Source organism: Haemaphysalis longicornis, unplaced genomic scaffold (genome assembly GCF_048455015.1).
Source record: "Haemaphysalis longicornis isolate Haplotype H1 unplaced genomic scaffold, Haemaphysalis longicornis Haplotype H1 scaffold_3, whole genome shotgun sequence".
Lineage (NCBI taxonomy): Eukaryota > Metazoa > Arthropoda > Arachnida > Ixodida > Ixodidae > Haemaphysalis > Haemaphysalis longicornis.
The window spans coordinates 223,566,676-223,589,482 of NW_027526335.1; the positions used below are offsets into that span (position 1 = coordinate 223,566,676).

At 48.0% G+C, this 22,807-nt stretch overlaps 1 protein-coding gene across 3 annotated transcripts in view; it reads left to right on the plus strand.

Moving 5' to 3' along the window:
- Mip (Myoinhibiting peptide precursor) overlaps positions 1 to 21,958 on the plus strand; it is a 208,055-nt gene extending 186,097 nt beyond the window's left edge. The window contains exons 3-5 of one of the 3 annotated variants that reach the window (XM_077702026.1): positions 11,668 to 11,944; positions 13,076 to 13,239; positions 21,443 to 21,958. In XM_077702026.1, coding sequence (XP_077558152.1) covers positions 11,684 to 11,944; positions 13,076 to 13,198 — 384 coding nt within the window. In that variant the 5' untranslated portion in view covers positions 11,668 to 11,683 and the 3' untranslated portion in view covers positions 13,199 to 13,239; positions 21,443 to 21,958. The remainder of the gene's footprint in view (positions 1 to 11,667; positions 11,945 to 13,075; positions 13,240 to 21,442) is intronic. The other 2 variants (XM_077702024.1, XM_077702027.1) reach the window with 2 other exon arrangements.
- Positions 21,959 to 22,807: the final 849 nt, after the last annotated feature.

Sequence of the window (22,807 nt, forward strand, 5' to 3'; positions counted from 1 at the left end):
TGTAGGGGAATATGTTGTCTGTAGAGTTCTCTGAAGTGTTTGTGTCGTGTTGTGTGAAGTGCCTTGCATGTGATTAGTATGTGGACTACGGATAGGCCCTTTCCACACCTGCTACACGTGGGTCCCGAAGTTCCAGTGAGCAGGTGGGAGTGCGTAACATGTGTGTGGCCTATCCGCAGCCTAGCCAGGGCGACTTCAGTGTATCTGTTGTGTGAGTCAGTTATGTAGCGTCCCAGTAGTGGTTTTATTACGTGTAGTTTGTTGTCTGTTTGTTGACTCCAGTGTAATTGCCATGTGTTACGAAGCTGTCGTCTGATGTGTGTCTTTAGGTCGGTGTAAGGTACTGTTGTAACGTCCACTGTTGTCATGAGAGCAGCATCACCAGCCATTTGGTCGGCGGCCTCATTGCCAGGGATTCCACAGTGCCCTGGTACCCAGCATATAGTTTTTTCAAGATTTGAGGCATAAGCAGACATTAGTACCTTGAAGAGAGCATTTATGACAGTTTTTAGATGACCTTCCTAATGACAGTGCCTGTACAACGCTTTGGGAGTCTGTGTACACAATGGACTTGGGAATTTTATGTTTGATGATGTGGTTTGAAACGAGTAAAATGCCATATGCTTCTGCCGTGTAAATACTGTTATGAAAATTCATTGTTTTGCTTACTCTAAAATTTGGTCCGTGCGCTGCACAAGATACCGTAGAACCAGTTTTCGACGCGTCGCTATAGAATTCTGCGCACCTGTACTTGTCCTGCAGGAACAGGAAGTGCTGCAGAATTGCACTTCTGGGTACCCTATTTTTTTCTACTAATGTAAATGATAGGTCGCATGATATAGGATGTAGATGCCATGGTGGAATTAAATTATGGATGGGTGTCTTGTGCGTGTCTGAAAGAGGGACCGTGAGTGCAGAAGCCTCCTCCCTAACTCTGAGAGAGAAATGTAAGGAAACGGATGGCCTGTTTAAAAAGAGTTGCAAGTTTGATGTATTCTTCATGATGGGATTAAAAGGATGGTTGGTAAGGGATACAATCTTAGATGCATATAGCAGGTCAACATACTCCCGCTGATGCCCTAGACACCACTTGTCGCACTCGACATAAAGGCTTTCCACAGGGCTAGTGCGGAAAGCGCCGCATGAGAGGCGAAGGCCAAGATGCAGCACTGGGTCGAGCATTCTCAGTGCGGTCTTTGTCGCCGACCCATACACGACACTGCCGTAGTCGAGCCGAGACCCCACCAACGCTGTGTACAGGCGCAGCAGGAGTTGTTTGTCGGCCCCATAAGATTGATGTGAGAGAACCTTAAGAATATTCATTGTTTTTAGGCATTTACATTTGAGCTGTTTGATATGAGGGATGAATGTAAGTTTTTCATCGAATAAAAATGCCTAAAAACTTGTGCTCCTTGTTCACAGGAATTGGCACATTCGCAAGAGTGATGTCTGGGTCCGGGTGGACCCCACGCTTCCTGCAGAATACAACACAAGAGCTCTTTCCTGGATTAATTTTAAAACCATTCTTTTCTGCCCAGCCGGCAAGCTTCTTGACGCCGAGCTGGACTTGACGTTCGCAGATGGACATGTTACATGATTTAAAGGATATCTGGACGTCGTCTACATACATGGAATAAGAGATTGTGGGTGGCAATGCCTTTCCGAGAGAGTTCATCTTAACTATGAAGAGCGTGCAGCTCAACACTCCACCTTGCGGCACGCCATTTTCTTGCACATGTACCTTTGACAGTGCAGAACCAACTCTGACGCGAAAGGTTCTCTCCGACAAATAACTAGCAAGAGTGTTAAGCATATTACCAGAAACACCGAATGACTTGAGGTCAGTAAGGATTCCATAACGCCAAGCGGTATCATAAGCCTTTTCGAGGTCGAAAAACACAGTTACGCAGTACTGTTTATGCACGAAGGCATCCTTAATATACGATTCAAGAGCTACGAGTTGATCATTCGTGGATCGCCCCACCCTGAAGCCTGCCTGGCAGCTCTCGAGAAGGCCGTTGTATTCCAAAAAGTACACGAGCCTCCGGTTTATCATCTTCTCGAGAAGCTTGCACAGGCAGCTGGTCAGGGCAATGGGTCGATAGCTAGCGGGAGAAGAAGGGTCCTTCCCTTCTTTCAAGAATGCTACAACTATGGCATCCCTCCAAGACTTTGGAATGTGCCCCGAAAGCCATATCTTGTTGAACAGGTGAAGAAGTGTTACAAGAGTGTCTGTGTGTAAGTTCTGTATCATTGTATATGTAATGTTGTCTGGGCCTGGAGCTGAAGGTGTACACGTGCTCAGAGCACCCCTCAGCTCATGAAGCGTGAACTCGGAGTTATAAGAGGTGGCTGACCTGTCCTTGTCATGTAAAGGCTTCTTTGCGGCCACGAGTTTGTGCTTCATGAAGGTGTTTGTGTAGTGTGCTGAACTGGAAACGTGTTGGAAGTGTTGTGCGAGTGTGTCAGCCTGGTCTTCAAGTGTGTCCCCTGTTGTGCTGACCAGAGGCAGGCTGTGTGTTTGTTGTCCTTTGAGTTTACGTATTCTCGTCCATACTTTCCGTGTGTCTGTGTAGGAGTTAATTGATGTTATGAATGTACGCCAACTATCGCGTTTTGCATCACGGCGCACACGTTTTCCGAACGCCTTGGCCCGTTTGAACAAGAGGAAGTTACTCGACGTGGGGTACCGACGAAGGATACCCCACGCCTTGTTCTGGGCCTCTCGCGCCCGCCTACAGTTCTCATTCCACCACGGCCTCCGCTGGTTGCGCGGGGCACCAGAGGCGTGGGGAATGGACCTTTCGGCGGCGTCGAGGATGTGCGCCGTGAGCAGTTGGGTAGCTTCTTCAACGTGTAGGTGTCCTATGGATGTGTGGTGTAGTTTGGATGTCTCTGTAAATGTATTCCAGTTAGCTCTTGCTTCATTAAACCTTTTATGGGAAGATGGACTGCTCGGGCCTGTACCTATATGCGTTAATGAAGTGGGGAAATGGTCACTACCATATGGGTCTGTGCCCACGCCCCATTCAAGACATGGAAAGAGAATTGCAGAACCAATAGCCAAGTCAAGATGTGAGTATGTGTTGTGACCTGTGTTATGGTATGTAGGCTGTTTCTTGTTGAAAAGGCATGCTCCAGAGGATGTTAAAAACTTCTCTATCAGGCGACCTCGGGCATCTGTGCGAGAAGAGCCCCAAAGATAGTTATGAGCATTAAGGTCGCCTGTAAGGATGTACGGTTGGGGCAGCTGGTCAACCAGCGCCTCGAAGTCAGAGCTCGAAAGTGAGACATCAGGAGGAATGTATATGGAGCATACCGTTATCAACCTATTAAATATTATTGTTCGAATTGCTACAGCCTCAAGGACAGTGTTCAAGGTGACAGGGTGGCATGCTAAGGATTTGCGGGCAATTATGGCCACACCGCCAGAAGAGTGTGTGCAGCCATCCCTGTCTTTCCTGTATACCAGGTAACTATTCAAGAAATTTGTGTGTTTGGAATTAAGATGTGTTTCCTGGACACACATTAAACTTGGCTGATTGGCATGCAGAATCTCATGCACGTCGCCAAGATTATTCAGAAGGCCTCTGCAGTTCCATTGAACAATGTTTTCTCTTCCCATTATGATGTGTTAGAGCTACTGGAGTGTGATTATTTATGTAGGGTCTTTCGGGGCTTGCACTCTTGGAAGGGGTTTTCTGACCTTCTCTACTGACCTGGACGTCGCAGCCCGTTCTTTCCGCTGCGATGAAAGCCGGAAGGGCTCGACGTCCATGTCGTCATCTGATGGCAAGGGGGTGCCCAGCGGACTGGGCCCCCTTGACGTGGTACCCTTTCGGGTGTTCTTTGCCTGCGCTGCCAGTGCCGAAGGCGTGGGGAGCACCACAGGTGGCACAGGCAGTGAGGCGGAGGGGGTCGCTGCGACTGCCTCCGTCTCCATCTCCGTGCCCTTGCGTGTGCTTTGGGCCGGTGGAGAGGAAGCAGTGGATGCAGCGGCATCCCCAACAGACGTTGTTGCCACCACAGCCGCTGCTGGGTGAGCGAGCGGTGCGGAGGTGGGTTGGGCTGCCATAGGCAACCCAGGGGGGGGCGGGGGCGGGACCAAGTCCGACTCACGGTACTGGGTCCCCGCCGAAACCAAACGCCGCTCCGCCCCCCGGCGAGCTGCGTCGGCGTACCTGCCCAGAGGGAAGGAGGCGAACCTCTTTCGCGCCTCTGGGAAGGTGATGTTTTCGGTTATCTTAAGGTTAATGATTTTTTTTTTCAAGATGAAACTTTTCACAAGCGCGAGAGTATGCTGCGTGTGGACCCTGGCAATTCGGGCAGGTGAAGTTGGTTGCAGTGCAGTTGTCAGAGAGATGATCGTGCTGGGCGCATTTGGCACATGTTGTTCTGCCTCGACAGGAGTTGGTACCATGCCCGAACCTCTGGCACTTGAAACAGCGCCTCGGGTTCGGGATGTACGGCCGGACAGAACAACGGATGAAACCTGCGTTGACATGCTCGGGCAGTGTGCAGCGGTCAAAAGTCAGGATCAGATGTTTGGTGGCTATTTCTTTGTTCTCTCTCTCCTGATGACGATGCGCCTTACTGCTGTCACGCCTTGTTCTTTTAGGCCTTCGAGCAGATCAGTCTCTGTCTCGGTTAGGAGATCTGCCTCAGAGATCACACCTTGACAACTGTTGAGGCTGTGGTGGGGTGTGACCCTGATCTCCATATCTGCCATGCGGGTTTGTTTCAGGAGGATTGTGGATTGCTGCTTGGTTTTAACTTCAACTAGCACTTCACCAGTTCTGATTTTTTTGGCGTCATATGTTTTGCCGATGATACCTTCAAGGTATTTAGAAACAAGAAATACCGATTGAGAGGAAACCGGCTTCGATTTGTCCACAGATTCCATCATCAAAAAACGAGGGTAGTTATCTGGCTTTGGGAGCGAGATGGAAGGCAAAGAAGGGAAAGATACTTCGGTGCGGCCCCTTTTAGGGGGCCGATCACGTCTGGGGGGGGGGGGGGGGGGTTTGATTTATCCATATGGCATAGGAAAAAGCAGGGAGACGGGGGTACTTTCTTCCTTGACCTTACCCTGGTAGCCAAAGAGGTCCCGGAGCTCCCTGCCTGGTGAACAGACAGGGAGCCCATCCGCCGGAGCTTGACCTGGGCTCCGACGGCCACCGTTCGTGGTTTCTAACCCTCCACCTATAAACACGTCGCCACGGTTGGATCCAGCTTATGTTTGGGGGCTCGGGGTCCGCGGTATCGCCAGTACCGTCACCAAGATTGCTCAAGGTGCCCCGTGCGGGGGCGAACGAAAACTAAAAAAAGGCAAGAAAGCAATTAAAAAAGTCCTCCACCTCGCCTAACCAAGCAAAAATATGTGAAATACGTATCCTCCTAAGCGATAAAATAAAGAAAGCCAAGGAATTTTATCAGACAGTGACATTACAAAACTTTATGCTTTCTTCACCAAACAAGTTTTGGCGCCATTTCTGTCCCAAAAAAGAGTTCGTTTCAAACCTTCAGGTTAACAATGCTACTATTCGCGACAAACCTGAAATCGCAGAAGCTTTAAACCAATACTTCTGTTCTGTCTTTACAAAAAACGAGGGTACCACGCCAAGTTTTAGTTCCTATGAGAATTTATCACCCATAGGGAACGTGTGCATAACTGAGGAAGGTGTGTTTTCACTTTTACTGAAGCTGGATGTTAAAAAATCATCGGGCGTGGATGAAATTCGTAACGCATTTCTTGTCCGCTACGCAGAATGGTCAGCTAAATATTTAAGCCTTATATTTTAATCAATCACTTGCTTCCGGTGAACTTCCTGAGGACTGGAAGTGCGCTAAGATAACACCCATACCAAAAGGAACTGGAAATCGCTCAATGATAACGTCATTTCTTTACTCAGCGCATGCGTAAAAGCAATCGAGCACGTGATATTCAAACATATTTCCCAATTCATCGACCAGAACAATATTATAGACAATCGTCAACACGGGGTTTGTCAGGGGCTGTCAGCTGTCACGCAGTTATTAGAGACGGTTCACGATTTCGGTACAATACTAGATGAACAAGGTCAAGTCGATGTAATCTTTTTGGACTTCGAAAAGGCGTTCGATCGCGTGTCACATCCAAAGTTACTTATCAAGCTCAGAGCAATACTCAAAAACGAATCTTTGCTATCCTGGATTAAATCTTATCTTTCCTTCCAGCGCCAGACTGTAACCGTGGATGGCGTAACGTCACACACTGCCACAGTAGAGTCAGGCATTCCACAAGGTTCCGTTCTCGGGCCCCTTTTCTTTTTACTTTTTATTAATGATATAGCTCGCGATATCCCTGTTAAGATAAAGCTGTTTGCAGACTACTGCATTATTTATCATGCAATCCGTAGCCATAGCGATCAGGCCCTCCTCAATGAAGCTCTATGTAAAATACAAAATTGGAGCACAACGTGGCAGATGATTCGTAACTTAAAGAAAACGGTAGCTTTGACAATCACGCGCAAGAAAACGCCGTTGTTATTCACATATAGCATGAACAACCATCTGGTCTCGGCAGTTACAAGCTATAAATACTTAGGTATCGTGATAACGTCGGATCTCAAATGGAATCAACACATTAATTATATTCAGAAAAAGGCAATGCAGAAGCTAGGTTATTCACAAAGAACTCTAGGGAAATCCACTTATGATATAAACTTCTAGCTTTTAAAACTTACATCAGGCCTCTACTGGAGTACGCCTCGGTCATATGGGACCCGCACAGTGTAACCAACATTTCGAAACTGAGGAAAGTTCAAAGAAGCGCTGCAACATTTATTTTTAATTCCTACAGTAGACTCGCATCCCCTACAGCGCTTCTGCATACCGCGAATTTAGAAAGTCTCGCAGTTAGACGCTACCGTGAAAGATTAAAAACATTTTATTTGCTTTATCACCACAAATTTCGAATCGACACCAGCGCATACATCACCCCGTTCATTCGTCGGCAGACACGCTCGCACCACCCGAAAAAAGTCAGTGATTACGCATGCAAAACTAAATCATACCAAAATTCATTTTCCCCGAACAGCACGTGAATGGAACCTGCTGCCTGCACATGTTGTACAATGCCCGGATGTTTTATCATTTATGCGTGAGCTCCCAAACCCACCGAAATGTTGATTTGTGCTTGAATGATGTGCTTTTTTTTCTTTCTTTGTTGTGCTCTTTCTTTTTGTTGTACCGCCTAGTCGTGCTTAAAGCCTTCCCCCAAGGCTAGCAGTACCCTAATAAAAAAATAAAATAAATAAATAAATAAATAAAGGCTCCATCTCGCGCGTGGGATATGAAAGCAGACACAAAAGGAAGAGAACTCCCGCTCGTGCTGTTCCGGGCAGAACTAGAAACAAAAGATCAAGAATAAACTGCGAGCCGCCCCATGAGAAGGCGCGCGAGCCCTGCGAAGGCGGAAAAGGTCAATTGCATTGAACAACCTCTGTTCGATTCATCAAGAGAGGAGTGAGAGAAGAAGGGGAAGAGCGTGAGGGGTGGCGAAGCAGAATGCCGTCCATTCGGCCCCCGTTAATTCGGATAATTCGTCATTCCCATACCTTCCCTTCAAAAATGTACGTAGCAAACATTCGCTAATCCGACGAAACATTGCACGCGCATGGCTAATTAGGACTGTAGGCAAGTCGGACGGCGCAACTAAAACGAGTTGGCCCACCTGTAGTCACATACGAAGGCGCAAGTTGTGGCAAACTGTTTTCGCCGCAGTGATTTGTGCGGCCAGAGCACACAATGAATATACACTGACTATTTAATACAGAAATGATCCCAGCCCACTGGTCTTATGCGCCGTTATTGTTTTTTTTTTTCCAATTTCAGTTAACTGTATACTTTACAACTGTATTTTCAGCTCTATGCTTAACTACGGCGTACTAATTTGGGCTACCACAACTCAAAAATATAAGAAAAATAACAGTTTTACAAAAACGCCTAAAAACGAATTTGTAAAAACGCCTTTTTACAAATTCGCCTAGCCAGCAAGGTTCAGTATCTTTCTTCTACATGAGAACTATTTAAAAAGTGCAGTGTGTTTCGCATGGATTATATTTACAGTTATAAACTTTGCCGATGTTACAAACAAGCAGTGGTGAATAACGGTTCACTAATTAACATAGCTGGTCTAGAAAAGCTCTCTTCTACTCGCAATCCCGAAACCTCGAAAGTAAAAAAAAATGCCGAACAAATTATGGACAAAAAATGTTGCGATACAGATTGCAGTCCTTGCTAAATAATTTTCAAGACATTTCTACCATTCCTATTAACCATCTACGCAGCATCTTTACATTTAACTGATGATTTTGTTCGAAGGATAAACATCTTCCTCTTTCTCACTACTGTATTCGTAAGTTTACTATTTTTCCAAACCCTGATCAGTATGTATTTTGAGTGCTGTTTATAGTCACTGCATATATTGTATATACGTTGCTTTTTTGTCTGTGTTCCTTTTTCTTAATATCGGCCAATGCCGCTTGCCGCCTGTTGCACCGGGGTAGTCAAGCTGTTTTACGGCTTTTTCCCGGCTCCCTTTGCGCGAAAGTGTTTTGTTTGTTGTTTTTTCGCCCAAGAATAAATCTTATCTATTCAAACTCGGCTAAGGCAGCACTTAATATACGATTATGAAAACCTAAAAACAAGTAACTTAAAGTAGGCGTTACGCAAGACCCAATGCAGATCCCGGTTTTCGAATGAACGTGCCTTATTCACATGGAAGGAGTTGAAGTAAGACAAAAGTTTAAAAGCTCAACAAAAAGAATAGTCAGTCATACCTTCAGAGTTCTGGTGGCCCACAACACCGTGGTGGTCAATGGTGTTTTGAACACAGCTTAACAGCTCTTTCAAACGAAGTGAATAAAAAAGGTGCTTAGTAATAACAGAAACCCTAAAAGACCTGCGTTGTTGGCGTTTAACAAATCCACTACTTCGGTGGAGTTTTTGGTAATAAAGGAATCATCAACTGTTAAAATATTCAGCTTTTGCTGCAAGAACATCGCAAGGGCTTTTTCCCGCGTCCCACTCTTAGAGGCAATGGAACAAACACTCTTAGAGGCAATGGAACAAAACGGGAAGTGGGGTTTGTAGGTTTTCGCTGAAAAGAATATCTTCAGGCTTCATCCTTCTTGGCTGGCGACACATCGCGCGAGAGAATCTGGCTTCCTCCTTCACAAAGGCGTACAGCGTCTTTTTTTATCTTTGGGAGCTTGATGTCGTCATGAATAGTGAAAAGGGTGCTGATGGTACTATTTACCGAAGTGTGTGAAACGCTTGTTATCGTGAGGAGACACGGAAGGCCACGCTTGCAGTAGTCACACCCTTTGGGTCGTAAAGAGGGTCTACGGCCTACAAATATCACAAGCCTACGATCACCCAACTAAAGATTATGCCTTGTGGATAGCGACACTCGTAATACGCCCCGAGTCGGCACGCTGACTGTGGGCGGCACGACAAAAAAAAAATCACCATAATGTGCGACAACAAAGAAGCCATCCAATGGCTTCAAGTACCAAGCAGTTCAGTGTGGTGCCTGATTTATTAGGAGTAAATAGCACTAGTTAACAACTACAACGTCCAGGTACGCATTGACGTGGTGCCGGGACACGCGGGCAGCCTAGGAAACGAGGTTGCTCACCCGATGGCGAGCGCGCTAAATTGTACGCCCCACTCGCTTCCCGAACACCCGGTGCCACCACTGGTTCGCGTCCACCCGGCCGACCTCGCTGAACACGAGAAGAAACGAAGAAAGACGAACCTGCCAGACGTGACTCTCCAAAATCGGCGCCCTCTTCCCAAGGGCTAATCAGAGGAACCTACAAGGCCCGAAAAGGAGCTGCCCTTACCGAGGCTGTGCTACACAAGCGGCGCTCCTACGTTAAAGTGACGACACGTAATAACCAGGAAAGACGCGATGGCTTCACCGGGCTCTTGCCGCTCCGCTACACTGGGAAGAAAATTGGGAGCGCAATTCTCACTTCACTGCAAATGTCGTGGAAAGAGGATAGCACTGTGCAGCCGCCGCAACATGAATGCCGCTCATATCCTTGCCCTGCCCACCTGTCACGCTTTTTCCCTCCCGTCTCGCTCCTCCCGTGCTCACGTCAATTCAATCATCTCCATTACAAACACCTTCGTGACCCGAAAATGAATCGAAAAGCTCGTTCTGCGTGCTCTACAGACTGTCCCGGCGTCGCAAAAGCGCAGTCCAGTCATCTAGACACTCACGTCGAGCATTTCCCGGCTATTCAGGATAGACTAAACAAAACAGACTGTGCATAACTTAAATTTTATGTTCATTTGCCTAACTGAGAGTTGTCTCCATTTCAACCGCCCGAAGTTCCTCCGGACGCTTTGATGATGTTCGAGCACTGCTACCAAGCTTAAATTCCTCGTCCTCTCGATCTGGTGGCATTCCGAGTTTCTCAGCTCTAACGCTTCTCCGGTGGGGCTAGCGGTTCTTTTAACGGTTCTTCCCGTCATCGCACTGCAGGATATAACGACAAACGCCGCGTGATTACAGTGAAATGCTTTGCAACTTTCACATAAAGCAGTTTTCGCATTATTTTTCAGGAATGACTATAATTACCGATTAAGTGCTGCCTGGGCGAGAGTGTGACTGCGTGCTTCAGCGGCTCTCTACGCGTCCCTCTTCTTAACCCTTTCGGTGTTTCTGAATTTTCGTCCCGCTTACTCGCCTCTTGTATTAGCGCTCAGTGCCATTTATTTTCGCGTCCCTGGCGTTTTGAGCGTAGTGACTTGCACCACTCCGTGCATTGCGAATTGTTCTTTCCACGCAGTCGCACCAGCCGTGGTGACAGTGCAGTCCGTGTTTCTTCTGTTGTTACCCTGCTCCGCTGCCTGGAAAAAGAGATTTAACAGTATTTTAAGAACATAGCCAAGAGTGTTCTTTATAAGTCACACGTGCCGGATTCGGACGGTGTATTTAATGCAAGTGGTTTACCGTCATTCGATACATTGTTTAAGCAAATCGTCGTGCTAAAATATTTCTGGTGTACGATTACCGAACTCCCAATGTTAAACCTATACTTCTGCGGCACATACCTCGATAAATGATGACAAGGGTCCATACTCGTTACGTAATGGCTGCGTGGCCATATTATGTTCCTGCTATCTGGAACGAATTGCCTGACGAATTGTTCTCTTCAACAACGCGGAAACACTTGCGTGCTGCTATGCTGGCATTAGAAACATGCTGAAGTATCTATATGTATGCAGTGATTGGTAGCTATTTTTTTGTTCTCTGATTGTTTTCTTGTGATGAGGAAAATGCCACCCATATAGCTGAAACCCAAATTGATTTATTGTATCTTTGTCTATTTGTCTTCATCTCTGCTGTTTGTCAGTTGTTGTTTGCTTTCCTGTTTTCTTTCCTGCCTTTGATTTTTCGTCTTCTCTCTTTTTATCCTTGTTCTTCTTCTTTTTTTTTTTGGTTGCTTGCCTTTTTTTACCTTCCTATTCAGCTACCACTGTCAATGAGTGTTTTCCACAGAAGTGAAGGCCGTTGCTGCCGGGCGACGCCGCACAAGCCTACCTGTAGGCTTTGGCGGCCCCATTTTGCTTCTGTATGTGCTTCTTGATAATAAACAGCGATTCTCTCAGTCGCAGGACGATCAGCATGGCGGCGACGTGCCAGTGCGAGCAGCGCGCCTCTTCGACCGACGACCGCGCGGCGGCGCCCGCCACTGGCGGCCGGAGCGGGCTGCTGGTGTGGCTTTTGGCGCTGCTGGTGCTGGCCTCGGTGCTGGTTGGCGGTGCCCAGGGCGAGCCCCAGGGCGGCGACTGGAACGCCCTGTCTGGCATGTGGGGAAAGCGCGCCAGCGACTGGAACCGCCTCTCCGGCATGTGGGGCAAGCGGGGGCCCTACGGACCCTACCAGGCACGCTCCACTCCATCCTCGCTCGATGCACGCTGCTGAGCCCGGCTCCGCTCTGCGTTTGAAGGGGCCCGACGTAGCTTTTGGGAGAACCCTGAAACGCTGGAACTCGCTTCAGTTGCGTTCAAGCCACACTTTTAGCGCTAATGCTAAAGCTTTCCATCAAGCCTGGTAGCGCTGGGACAGAGTTTATCTTAGCTGGCATGAAGACCTTTACATGTACCGATGCCCCATGAACACAAATCGGTGGGCCCGAAGCCCAGCGTCGTGGCCGAAGGGTGGCTTACACCATTGCTGCCGGATCTAGGAATATGAACCGGAAGAAGGAAGGCTTTGAGTGCAGCCTTGTTTCTCGTGGAAGGTAATGAGCTTGAGGCTTTCATCTGCCCGGTATTAACTGGTCTTCACTGAATCCAGGTGCTGTTATCACCAACCGGTTGGCCGAGTTTCTGTTTAGGCTTACACGCACACAACATTCCCGAGCTCTATACTAGAGAGCAGGACCTCTTTCTTAACGGTGGCCATTTTAAGGAAAAGAAGGTCAGCATTCATGTACGTTCGGGGGCAAAAGTTTGCAGGATGCGACTTGGACGTTGTAAGCTATCTTCTACGTGCGTTCGGGAAGCTCATCACTTGATTTGTACTCTTAAGCGAAGCATCGCAGCATTGTCACCGCATACTAATCAGGAGATCAGCCGTGCACGAGGCCAACTTCGATTGCTGAAATCGTGTATCTAATGCGTCGTGTTGGCGTTGTGGAGGGCAGTGGTTCGATTCCCGAAATTTTTTGTGTTTCCGCCGCTGCCAGCTCGTTTCCGGGGAAGCAACAGAGAGGAGCAACCATTCGTCCGCTACGGACGAACGGTTGGGGGAGTAACCGTTAGTCCCCTCTACTCCCGTAACGGGAGGCATCTACTCCCGTAAGGGACTGTGGCAACGCCGTTAGTCCCCCAAAGGAGATACGGCACTCCCACGTTGCTCTCTTTCGGCTTGGAGTGATGGTGGTGTCACGTTGGCCGACGCAAAGGGTGCCAGAGCGAGAGTTGCCCCATAACCATTTTTGCTGCTGATTGTGCGCACGTCCTGTCGCCCAAGGGCCTTCGACAGTGAGTGCGTGCGTGTGCCCTGCTGCAGGCCCTTCTGCTGCGTGCCGGGGAGTCCGCGGAGGGCGCTTCCCACGGCATCAGCGCCCGCGCCGCGGGACCGGCGGCTCTGCGTGAGAACCACTGGAACGACCTGAGTGGCTACTGGGGCTGAACACGCCCGGCGTCCCCGGCGATGCGGACCGAGGTGTGGTGGTATGCACAGCCTTTGGTGCAGCACGAGGGCTGGGCCACCCGGGCTAACACGCGTGCAGGAAGGCAGTAGTGCTGGGGCCCCGCTCGAGACACCGTTCGAGTCTTCTTTGACCGAATAAAGAGAGTTCCATGCACTCCAAGATAAGAGTTATAAGTTTGATGCTTGCTGCAGTAGACTGTCTTTGGCGGCCACATGTATCTAAATGTGAAAATTTGCAGATCACGCGTCGTATAGGCTTACGTGTTTATCGACTTGTTCAAAACAAGAATTTCAAGGCCGTTCCGCCCTGCGAATGTGGATGACCAGCGGAGTTTTATAGCACTTATAGCAGGTGAGGGTAAAATATACCCGTTCGTCGCACACACCCACGGCGCAGGCAGTTCTTGCTCGTCCCTTACACTTTGAAAGTTGCAGCGTCAGCTGTTTAGAAAAGTGTACGCAGGAAGACGCTTATGGCACGTGCATGTTTGGCGACATCTCAAACATTACTAGTCCCCATCAAATGGTTCTCGAGACAGGGTCTTTCGCATACATAACGAACCACGGAATCCCAAATCTCCGCGTAGAAAGTCTCTCTGATGCAGAAGAACCCCATTGATACGTTCCTGGTTCATACGATTTTCCGGTTACTACGCTGTCAATTGTGAACACTAAAAATGCCCCACAGGGATACGGTGTTTTTTCCGAGTTACTACGTTACTGGATAGCACGATTTCCCGGTAAGTACGTTCAAAATTTTAAAACTTTTATCCAACTACGACCGGTTGATTCGTTTTACGGAGAACAAAACAACGTGCTGACGTGCGTGTGGACCGAGCCTGAGCGCGCGCGGCGCAATAAGCAGGCGCCGAGCGGCAATCAGGCCGCCTGGGTAACCCGGGCGGCTTCCCCGAAGTGACAAAGAATGAAGCGCTAGGACAATAGGACCAGCGAGTGGGACACACAAGGCGCTACTTCCAACAGTTTTATTAGCAGTCGAATACACATATATACACACATGAACATTGGCCCACGTCATAGTACAATTTTACACGTCACACTCGATTAAAAAAATCTCGCTCTTTCTTTGATAAGGCGACAGACGCAGTGCTAACACACTCGGCCTCCGCTTTCGCTATCATGTCAGCTTCCAATATCTCTCATGTAAGCTGGTTCTTATCCTTGGCAATAACTGCGCGTTTGACGAACAGGGGCTTGCAACCATGCTGCTTGCAGTGTGAAGCAAGCCATCCCCACGTGTTGTTCTTTACGTTGTTGCTGTGTTCACGGAGACTGTCATTGAGGCACCGCCCTGTTTGGCCGAAGTGATGGGCTTGCCTGAGTCACGTGGTAACGCGGCTACTTTTCCAACGTCACCTGTATAACAACATCCCGACTTGCGAAACGCTAACCATAGAAGAAATTGTGGCGGAATCACACCATGAAGCAGCGCAGGCGCTGGACGAAGCCTCCAAGAAAGATGGCGGCAGCAACGGGGAGGAAGGGATGGCGTCTGCGGCGGCCACACGTGTTGAGACCGTAGTGGGTAGAAAGCGGTGCGGAGTTACTTTCGCACGGATGACGATCCCAGTGCGGGAAAAAGTCTGCAATGTTTAGAAAAGGAGCTGTTGCTCTCGAAGTTCCGCACATGCGCCTGCAGATGTTGACAGGTATGTACAGGTGCCGTCATAAGTAATTGGAACAAGGATTTGTGAATATCACAAAATATTTGTCTTACCGGCTTTATGACAGCCACTACCGGTTTACAGAAAGCTTTTTCTGTTAGAGAGGACTCCTTTAAACGCACTCCAATGCAGTCAGGCAGTTTCCGGAAGAAGAAATTTCTGTAAATTCACAAAACGATGTTTCAATGACTTTTGACGGCCCTTGTACAAGTGCAAAAGCCATTAGGTGCTCATGTTCGTCTTCCGATTGCTTTTCTTTTTACTGCGACGGATAATACATTTTCCCTGATAGTACGTTTCCCCCTCGTGTGTTTTTTTTTTAAACATATCAGCGAGGTTCTCCTGTATTTGACAGGCGCACCCGTGTGCTTGTACAGTTGCGACTCCCCGCGGCGTTGAAGTGCGGTCCGCGGCGTTGTCCGTGCTCTTTCTCCGGGGGGGCAGCGGCTCGCCTTTTCTTTTGCTGCTCCTGGAGCCAGCACATGCCCTACAGTTTCACTGCGCCTCGGAACCGGGGCGGTGCTGTGTACAATACTCCGTGAGTCCAGGAAGACTGTGCACATACATTGCAAAAACATAGCACTTGGAAGCAGCGGCGGCGGCAAGATACAGCGCGCTCACAAAACGCATTCTTCGTACATGCAAGTGTTAATATTACTTTTTTTGCCCTCGGAATGCCTTTTTGCTGCCCCTGCTGCCGCCGCTGCCACAGTGTATTATCTATAGTCTTGACTGAAGTGTGCTGACAATGTCTAAAAAGTGAACCGCTCTTTTCGACGAATTCAAGCGTAATTTTAGGGCAGAGCTGAGGAGTTCAGGGACAGCTTTGATCGCGAAAAAAAATGCGCGAAATAAAGGCTAGTTTGGCACAGATCAAAAGGGCAAATGAGGAGTTGGTTGCCGAGAATCGGCTCTTGAAAGAAACGAACGCCAAGCTTGAGACGCAGTGTAGTGACCTGTCTCAACAGTTCAAGGAGCACGAGGTCAGGCTTGTTCAACTTGAGCAGCACTCCCGTGTTGGTAACCAAGAGATTAAGGGAGTGCCCTTCTGTAAAGAAGAAGATCTTACGGAAGTAATAGCTGGAATTGGTGAAGCTATTTAAGAACCCGTAACACCGGCCGACATCGAAGTTGTCCATCGAGTTCCCACAGCTAAGAGCCCTACTGTTAGGAACATCGTCGTGCAGTTTGCCAGCCGCAAAAGACGGGACCTGTTCCTTGAAAAGGCTCGCCCGGTCAGACTTACGAGCAGCGATCTCGGTTTTCATTCACAGGCCCCGGTCTTCATTAATGAGCATTTGTGCGCACCCTTGAAATGACTCCTGGGTCAAGCAATCGCTCGTAAGCGGGAAGCAAATTGGAAGTACGTGTGGGTGCGCAATGGCAGGATCTTCGCTCGGCACTCTGACGGGGCACCTTGCATCAAGATTGTTCGCAGTGAGGACATTACCAGAATGGCTGCGCATGAGTGAGGTAATGCGCGCCAAGGGCCGTTTCTTGCAGTCCTTATCAATTTGTGGAGCGACGCTAACTGCGCTCGCTCTAGTCTATTTTTGTTTGCGCAACAGAAAATGCGTACTTATAACTCCCACGTTATCCTGTTTGGCTTTGTCCCTTTTAGAAATTAATCACTTGCGTTCTTCCACGCCTGCTTTTGCCTGGGAATAATCTTGATTTCGCGGCCCTTCCCGCTGTTACGTCTGTTCGTTCCCTCATGGCTGCTGTAGATTATTATGATCGGGTCAGGCCACGCGACATTCGTTGCAGTGCGGAAGCCGGCAGTATTTCTGGTGTTCATTTCAACATCCGATCAATGAGAAACAAGCACGATCAAATTCAAAGTTTTTTTGGTAACTTTGTGATGTTAATTGATTGTATTTTATTCACCGAAACATGGTGTCGGAACGAAGTCGACCTACTAACATTGCCGTCGTACGATTGTTTTTTCCTAAACAGGCCGTCCCGCGGCGGTGCTGTATCTATTTATGTTAAGTATTATTTGCATTGTACTATCATGACAGAATTTTCAGTTATCACTGACGGCTACGAAGTGCTTGTGCTACAACACAACACCTTCATTTATTCTGTAATGTATAGGCCCCCTAATGGAAGCCATGACACATTTTCAAATTTTTAAATACGTTTCTAAACTACTGCTCACAAAATAAGTATACCTTACTGCTTGGCGGAGATTTCAATATTAATATAAGTGAAATGACCACCCATTCGGTAGAATTTACCGCGGCAATTGAATCCAACGGATTCACAAACGTTATCACTTCTCCAACGGGGATTACCATTTATTCATCAAGCACAATTGACTTGTTTATTACTAACATTGAAAGCACAGTGACATCGTCAGGTACAATTTCCTCCGACCTCAGCGATCATTGTCCTACATTCATTACTATAGAAACTTGTCATTCTACACCAGCTCAAAATAGATGCGCAAGGTTCCGAGCAATTACCGATAGGAAACTAGAATCTTTCAGGCAAATGATATGTGAAACATCGTTGACACAATGTCTTAACTCTCGTTCAGTCGATGATGCTTACAATGCTTTTGTTGATAAATTTAAAAAGGTTTACGATATCTGTTTCCCATTATCAGAAAGTAAACAGTGCGAAAAAATTAAAAAGCCATGGGTTTCGCCTAGCCTTTTGAGAATGATTAAAAAGAAAGACCATCTGTACCATAGCTTTTTGATAAGCAGATATCCCTGTGACTACGTTGTGCTTAAGAAGTTCAGGAATAAATTAGATAATAAATTGCGGAAGGCGAAGCGTGACTACTACTACTCAGAAATTTTTGCAGTAAATAGGCAGGACCCTAAGCTATTTCGGCGTTCAATAAATGAGGTAATCAACAAAAGAAACGTAAGAAGTGACATTTGAGAACTAATTATTGATGGGTAACCAACATCGGGCGTGCCATTGGCTAATTGCTTTAATAACTTTAATTGCTTTAATAACTGGGGATTTCCCATAAAACTGGTCGATTAATATTGATTTTTGTACGATATTATTCGAGCCGTTTGCAATTTGTAAGCTTTGGCCCCGGACGGTCCAAGTTTAGTTTATTTTTTTCTCTGGTTTCTCCCCCGCGATAGCAATGCGGAGGCGTCGTCAGATATTGAGGGGTCTGTTGACAATTAGGTCCTGCCTTTCCCAAGTGCCAATTTCCCAAGAGGTTTAAGTGTGGCCTATTCGGTGTGCCATTATTTGTTAAACAGCTTCTTTAAAACAAACAGAAGGCCGCGGGTACTGCATTTCGAGCAGAAAGAGTGCCAAACAGCAGGGCCACCTGAAAAATTAGACAACACGATCGCTTTTCTTGTCTACTTGAAGCGTCCGTTTAGCCAACTTGTGCTTGTCCCTTGTGTCCCACACCAAGCACGCGTATCAACCAGCGAGGAGTGGAATGGTGGCGAGGGGGTTGGGAGAAAGAAAACATGGGCGTGGGAAGTGGAGTAGACATAGACCGGTGGCAGAGCCGGAGCGCAATAATAAATCCTCCACCGCTTCATGAATCAGAATCGTCACTCTAGATCGCCCCCCGCGCATCTAGATGCGACCATGTGCTAGTGCGAGAGGGATTTAGTAAAGCGTTTCTTCACTATCCCAACTGGGTAGTGGAGACAGTGTTGGCGACTTCCAGTGGTCCAGTAAAGCAAAGGTCGCCCTTTACATTGCTAGTTGGCCTGCTGGCTTTTAACTGCTTGAACTGCTTGCTGGCCTAATCTGCATGCACGTAGTCGGTCATCTGTTCAATTATTCACTCGCTTGCTGGATTGCTCATTCCCTGCTTTGATCGGATGGAAGGCCTGTTTCGTTCACTGAACGTTTTTGCAAAGCAAGGCCACCTCTCTGACCCCTGTGTTACAGCTTGGCCGTGACTGTTTTTTTTATATGCTTAAAAGGGGAACCTATTGCCTGTAGCCCGTTTGCATTATAGAGCAACTAATTCCGCAAACCCGACTAACCTGCGCAGTCAGCCAACTAAAACTAGCATAGTCATATTTAAAAGACCTCAGTGAAGAAAAAGGCAATAAATGTTCAGCCGCTTTTTGCCGACGCCGCAGCATTTCAATCATGGCGACGAGGAGAGCATTGAATGCAGATGACGCCTGCAGCAATGCAAGACAGGCTCGAAGCAGGCGGTGCCAGCGTCTAAGCAAAGTCTACAGTGGAGCTTAAAAAACGAGAAACTCATTTTTCCCGACGCTTCGGCTCACCCCCTTAACAGAAGGGGCAAGGAAACAACAACACGCCAGTACATTACGCAAGAACCCGTGCTATATTTTGGGTGAAAAGACTGGTGAGTCCTGCATGACTGACAACTTTCTTAAACCTGAATTATTTTGGCGCCCAGATTTTTGCTGTTGCTCGTGTCTGGAGGATTCACTAACCGTTGCAAGCTCCGTGGGGACAGTGCTTTATGATTGAACATAGAAAAGGACGATCCGCGCAGCTGCTCCTAATGGAACAAAAGCGTAGCGAGCACATAAAATGCACGCCGGATATAAACGGTCACTGGTGTTGTTAATCGACCCAGCCGCCTGCACAGCCCCACGCGTTACGAGTAGGTTTTGGTAGGATTTACTACGGGCTGCATCTACACGGCACAAATTTTTGTGCTGTTCGCTGCGAGGCGAAGGGTTTCTGTCCCTGCTGAAGTTTACAGTTATAAAAAGATGCCGGAATGGCTGAGTAATTTATCGATATCATACTTTGGCCACCCGCTGTATAGCTTATACCCCTGAGCCGACCGATCGTAGTGAACGGCGCAGGCGACAGACGACGAGCTGGGATTTTTCTTTTTTTTTTTTTTTTTGCTGAGCAATGTGAGGAAATGAAGTGTGCCAGCAGATTTGTAGTTTGGACATTCTTTTGCCTATATAATCGTCTCCTTCAGGAGTTTTTTATCTTTTGGGCGTAAGGTTGAATCGAGGGTTCGGACAGACAGACAGACAGACAGACAGACCAAAATTTTCACCTTTACATAGCTCCCCAAAAAAGATACCGTCTCTGGAAAGAGACAACACACCTCACGAGTATTCCCACAGTGAGGAGTCCTTTGGACAACAACAAAACATACCCGAAGAAGGACACTGAGTGAACGCAAAAGACACCGGGCATCAATTTGATGTGACACAACAGTGAAAAACAAACAAATAATAACCTCCCAATTTATGTGCAGGATGGCCCTTTACAACAACTCAGCAAAAAATGTAAACGTATAAAATCCATTAAATTAGACAGAACACTGACAGAAGAGACAAAAACACCCCCTCAGCATTTACGTAGAGCAAGGTCACCTAAAGAACAGCGCAAAAACCGAGCGGAAGAGTTACCGTTCAGGTTATTTCCAATCTCACTGTCTTCCTTGCCTGACTGCTGTTGTCGCAGCGCGCGTTTCCACCTTCAGCCGAGCGCACGCTTTTGGCTGCTGCCGTCGCAGTTTCCGGTTGGTGGTGGTGATGTTTTTCCGTGATAAGGGACGGGTACGGCCGCGTGAAATCGCTGAGTGAGCCCAGTAACGCTCTCGCGACAAGAGCACGATGTGTCGTCTCCCTGTGTGTGCGTGCGTGCGCGTGTGTGTGCACGGTCAGGTCATCGTTGGTAAGTCAGCTGTTGGTGCGAAGAACGCTGCACTGAACGGAAAGGGAACGTGAATAAAAGAGTACAGCAAAAAATCTGTTAGAAGAGAGGACCCTTGCCTCCTTGTGCACGTGAGCACCTGCGGACCACAACGCCTGTGGAGGAGGGTGATAGAAAAGCGCGCGATCTTTCTTCTCCCCTCAGCTCGAACGTGAAGGTTCACCTGTTTCCTTTTTATTTGTGTGTGTGTGTGTGTGTGTGTGTGTGTGTGTGTGTGTGTGTGTGTGTGTGTGTGTGTGTGTGTGTGTGTGTGTGTGTGCGTGCGTGCGTGTGTGTGTGTGTGTGTGTGTGTGTGTGTGTGTGTGTGTGTGTGTGTGTGTGTGTGCGTGCGTGCGTGTGTGCGTGTGTGCGTGTGTGCGTGCGTGCGCGTGCCTGTGTATGGGTATAGTCTATGCAGTCTGTGTGCTTATGTATATCGTATGTACATAGCCTGTTCATATCCTGTTTTTTCATCGCCTTTCCTGTCATTTCACTGCCCTTTCACTGACCTTCGTTTCATTGCTCCTCCCTCCCTCAGACGACACCTGTGCCCTCTGTTGAGAGGCAAAACTTCGCCATTTAGATAGTATTACCCGTTAAATCAACACACTCCCCCTCTCTGTCCCATCGACTTGCGTCAATGTCATAGTCGACGTTTTCATACGTTTCTTCATTCATTCATTCCGAAAACGGAAGCGACCGTGAATGCGAAACAGGCTTACTACTGCGGACCAGGAATGCAGTACAAGGAAGTAGCAAAAGTGTCTAAGATGGAGCACTTACTAAACTATGGCAGATCAGTAGAAAAAAACCTGCGCGAGGTGCAGAGTCGAGTGGCTAGAAGCGTGACCATTCGTGAGCGCACGCACTGACAGCGTGGCTTTCTGTCTCTCGCCAGGAAGCCGCTCCCCTGCGTGTCCCGGGATCCTCCTTCTCATCCAGCAGCCCGGACCTTGACAAGATGGCGTCGCTTGTCCCGGACAGGGCACCAACCTGCCAAGGCCGGCATCGTCGCACGCGAAAGCGCGGGCCTGCTCACGGCTCAGCTCACTCAGCAGCGGCCGCATTTGCCGCTGAAGTGCGCGACAGCTTCCCGTGCGCAAGCAGACTGTTATGCCGGAAAAAGGCCGTGGTTTCATTGATTGCCTTGTTTGGGGTGGACTCCAATAAGTGAATGTCTGTTTCAAGGGCACGAGCTTTACGCGTGATGTAGTCACATAAAAAAAAAAACGCTTAAGCAACCACGCAGCGCTGCTGCACGTACGGAGGATGCTGACGCCGAGAGCACGCCTGCGTTTCGTGTTTCCACTCTTTGACGTTTCACCGTTCTAGGTCGAGCTCGGCCTCTGAGTTGCCATTTACTTTCACCACTGCTTCCACACAAAAAGTAATAAAGGCAATCCTTTGAAAAACACCCTCGAGTGCGTCCCGTGATTTCATAGTGCAGAAGGGCAGAGGTGCCTGGCACGCTTGCTCCCGCATGCAGGATGACAGGACAGTTGCTGCATTGGCGATGTTTACGAGTGCACTCTTGTGCTTGAATGTGGTGGCATGAAAGCCACCCGTAAACTCGTCTGGCGAAGGGGACCTGCCAAAACGAAGGGCATTATTCCGCGGCGCTTTCGTGTTGTGCCATGTACATTCAGTTGAGCTTCGTCGGAATTTCTTATGATCATGGGCGCCTTTAGGGCGAGAAAAATACTTTTCAAATGTCGCACACGATGCTAAGCTTGTTCTTACGACATGAGAGCGCAAAAGCGTTTCTTCGCCAGCCAGAATACCGCAACACCCGCCGAAAACTTCTTTCGTCTGGGTTCATCGACAATTCTCTTGCCGATGTAGACTTCAAACCATTCCATCGGTCGAGAGTGAAACCCAATCTCGCACTGAGCCAACGTGGTGCTCGAGCAGCTTTTACCATGTGTACGCGCGAGCAAGGTAGTGCGCTTTCTTGCATTTAGTGCGCTCGGTAAGTATGACGTCCAAGTTCTCAGACAGTCTTAATCAATCAATAAATGAACTATTTGGCCAGGAACACTCTATGTGCTGGCACACGAAAAACAAAAAACAACCAAAAAAAGGGTGACGTGACATGTGCATACCTCACAAAAAAAGTTCAGAAAACAAACAGCATTGTTTATATTGAGTGAAACACCTTTACATACACACAAACATGACCCATACATATACACAAACTGCACCATAGCAATCAGGCACTGCACGCGAACGGTTATTGCGCGTGTGCACATACAAATGAAATGGT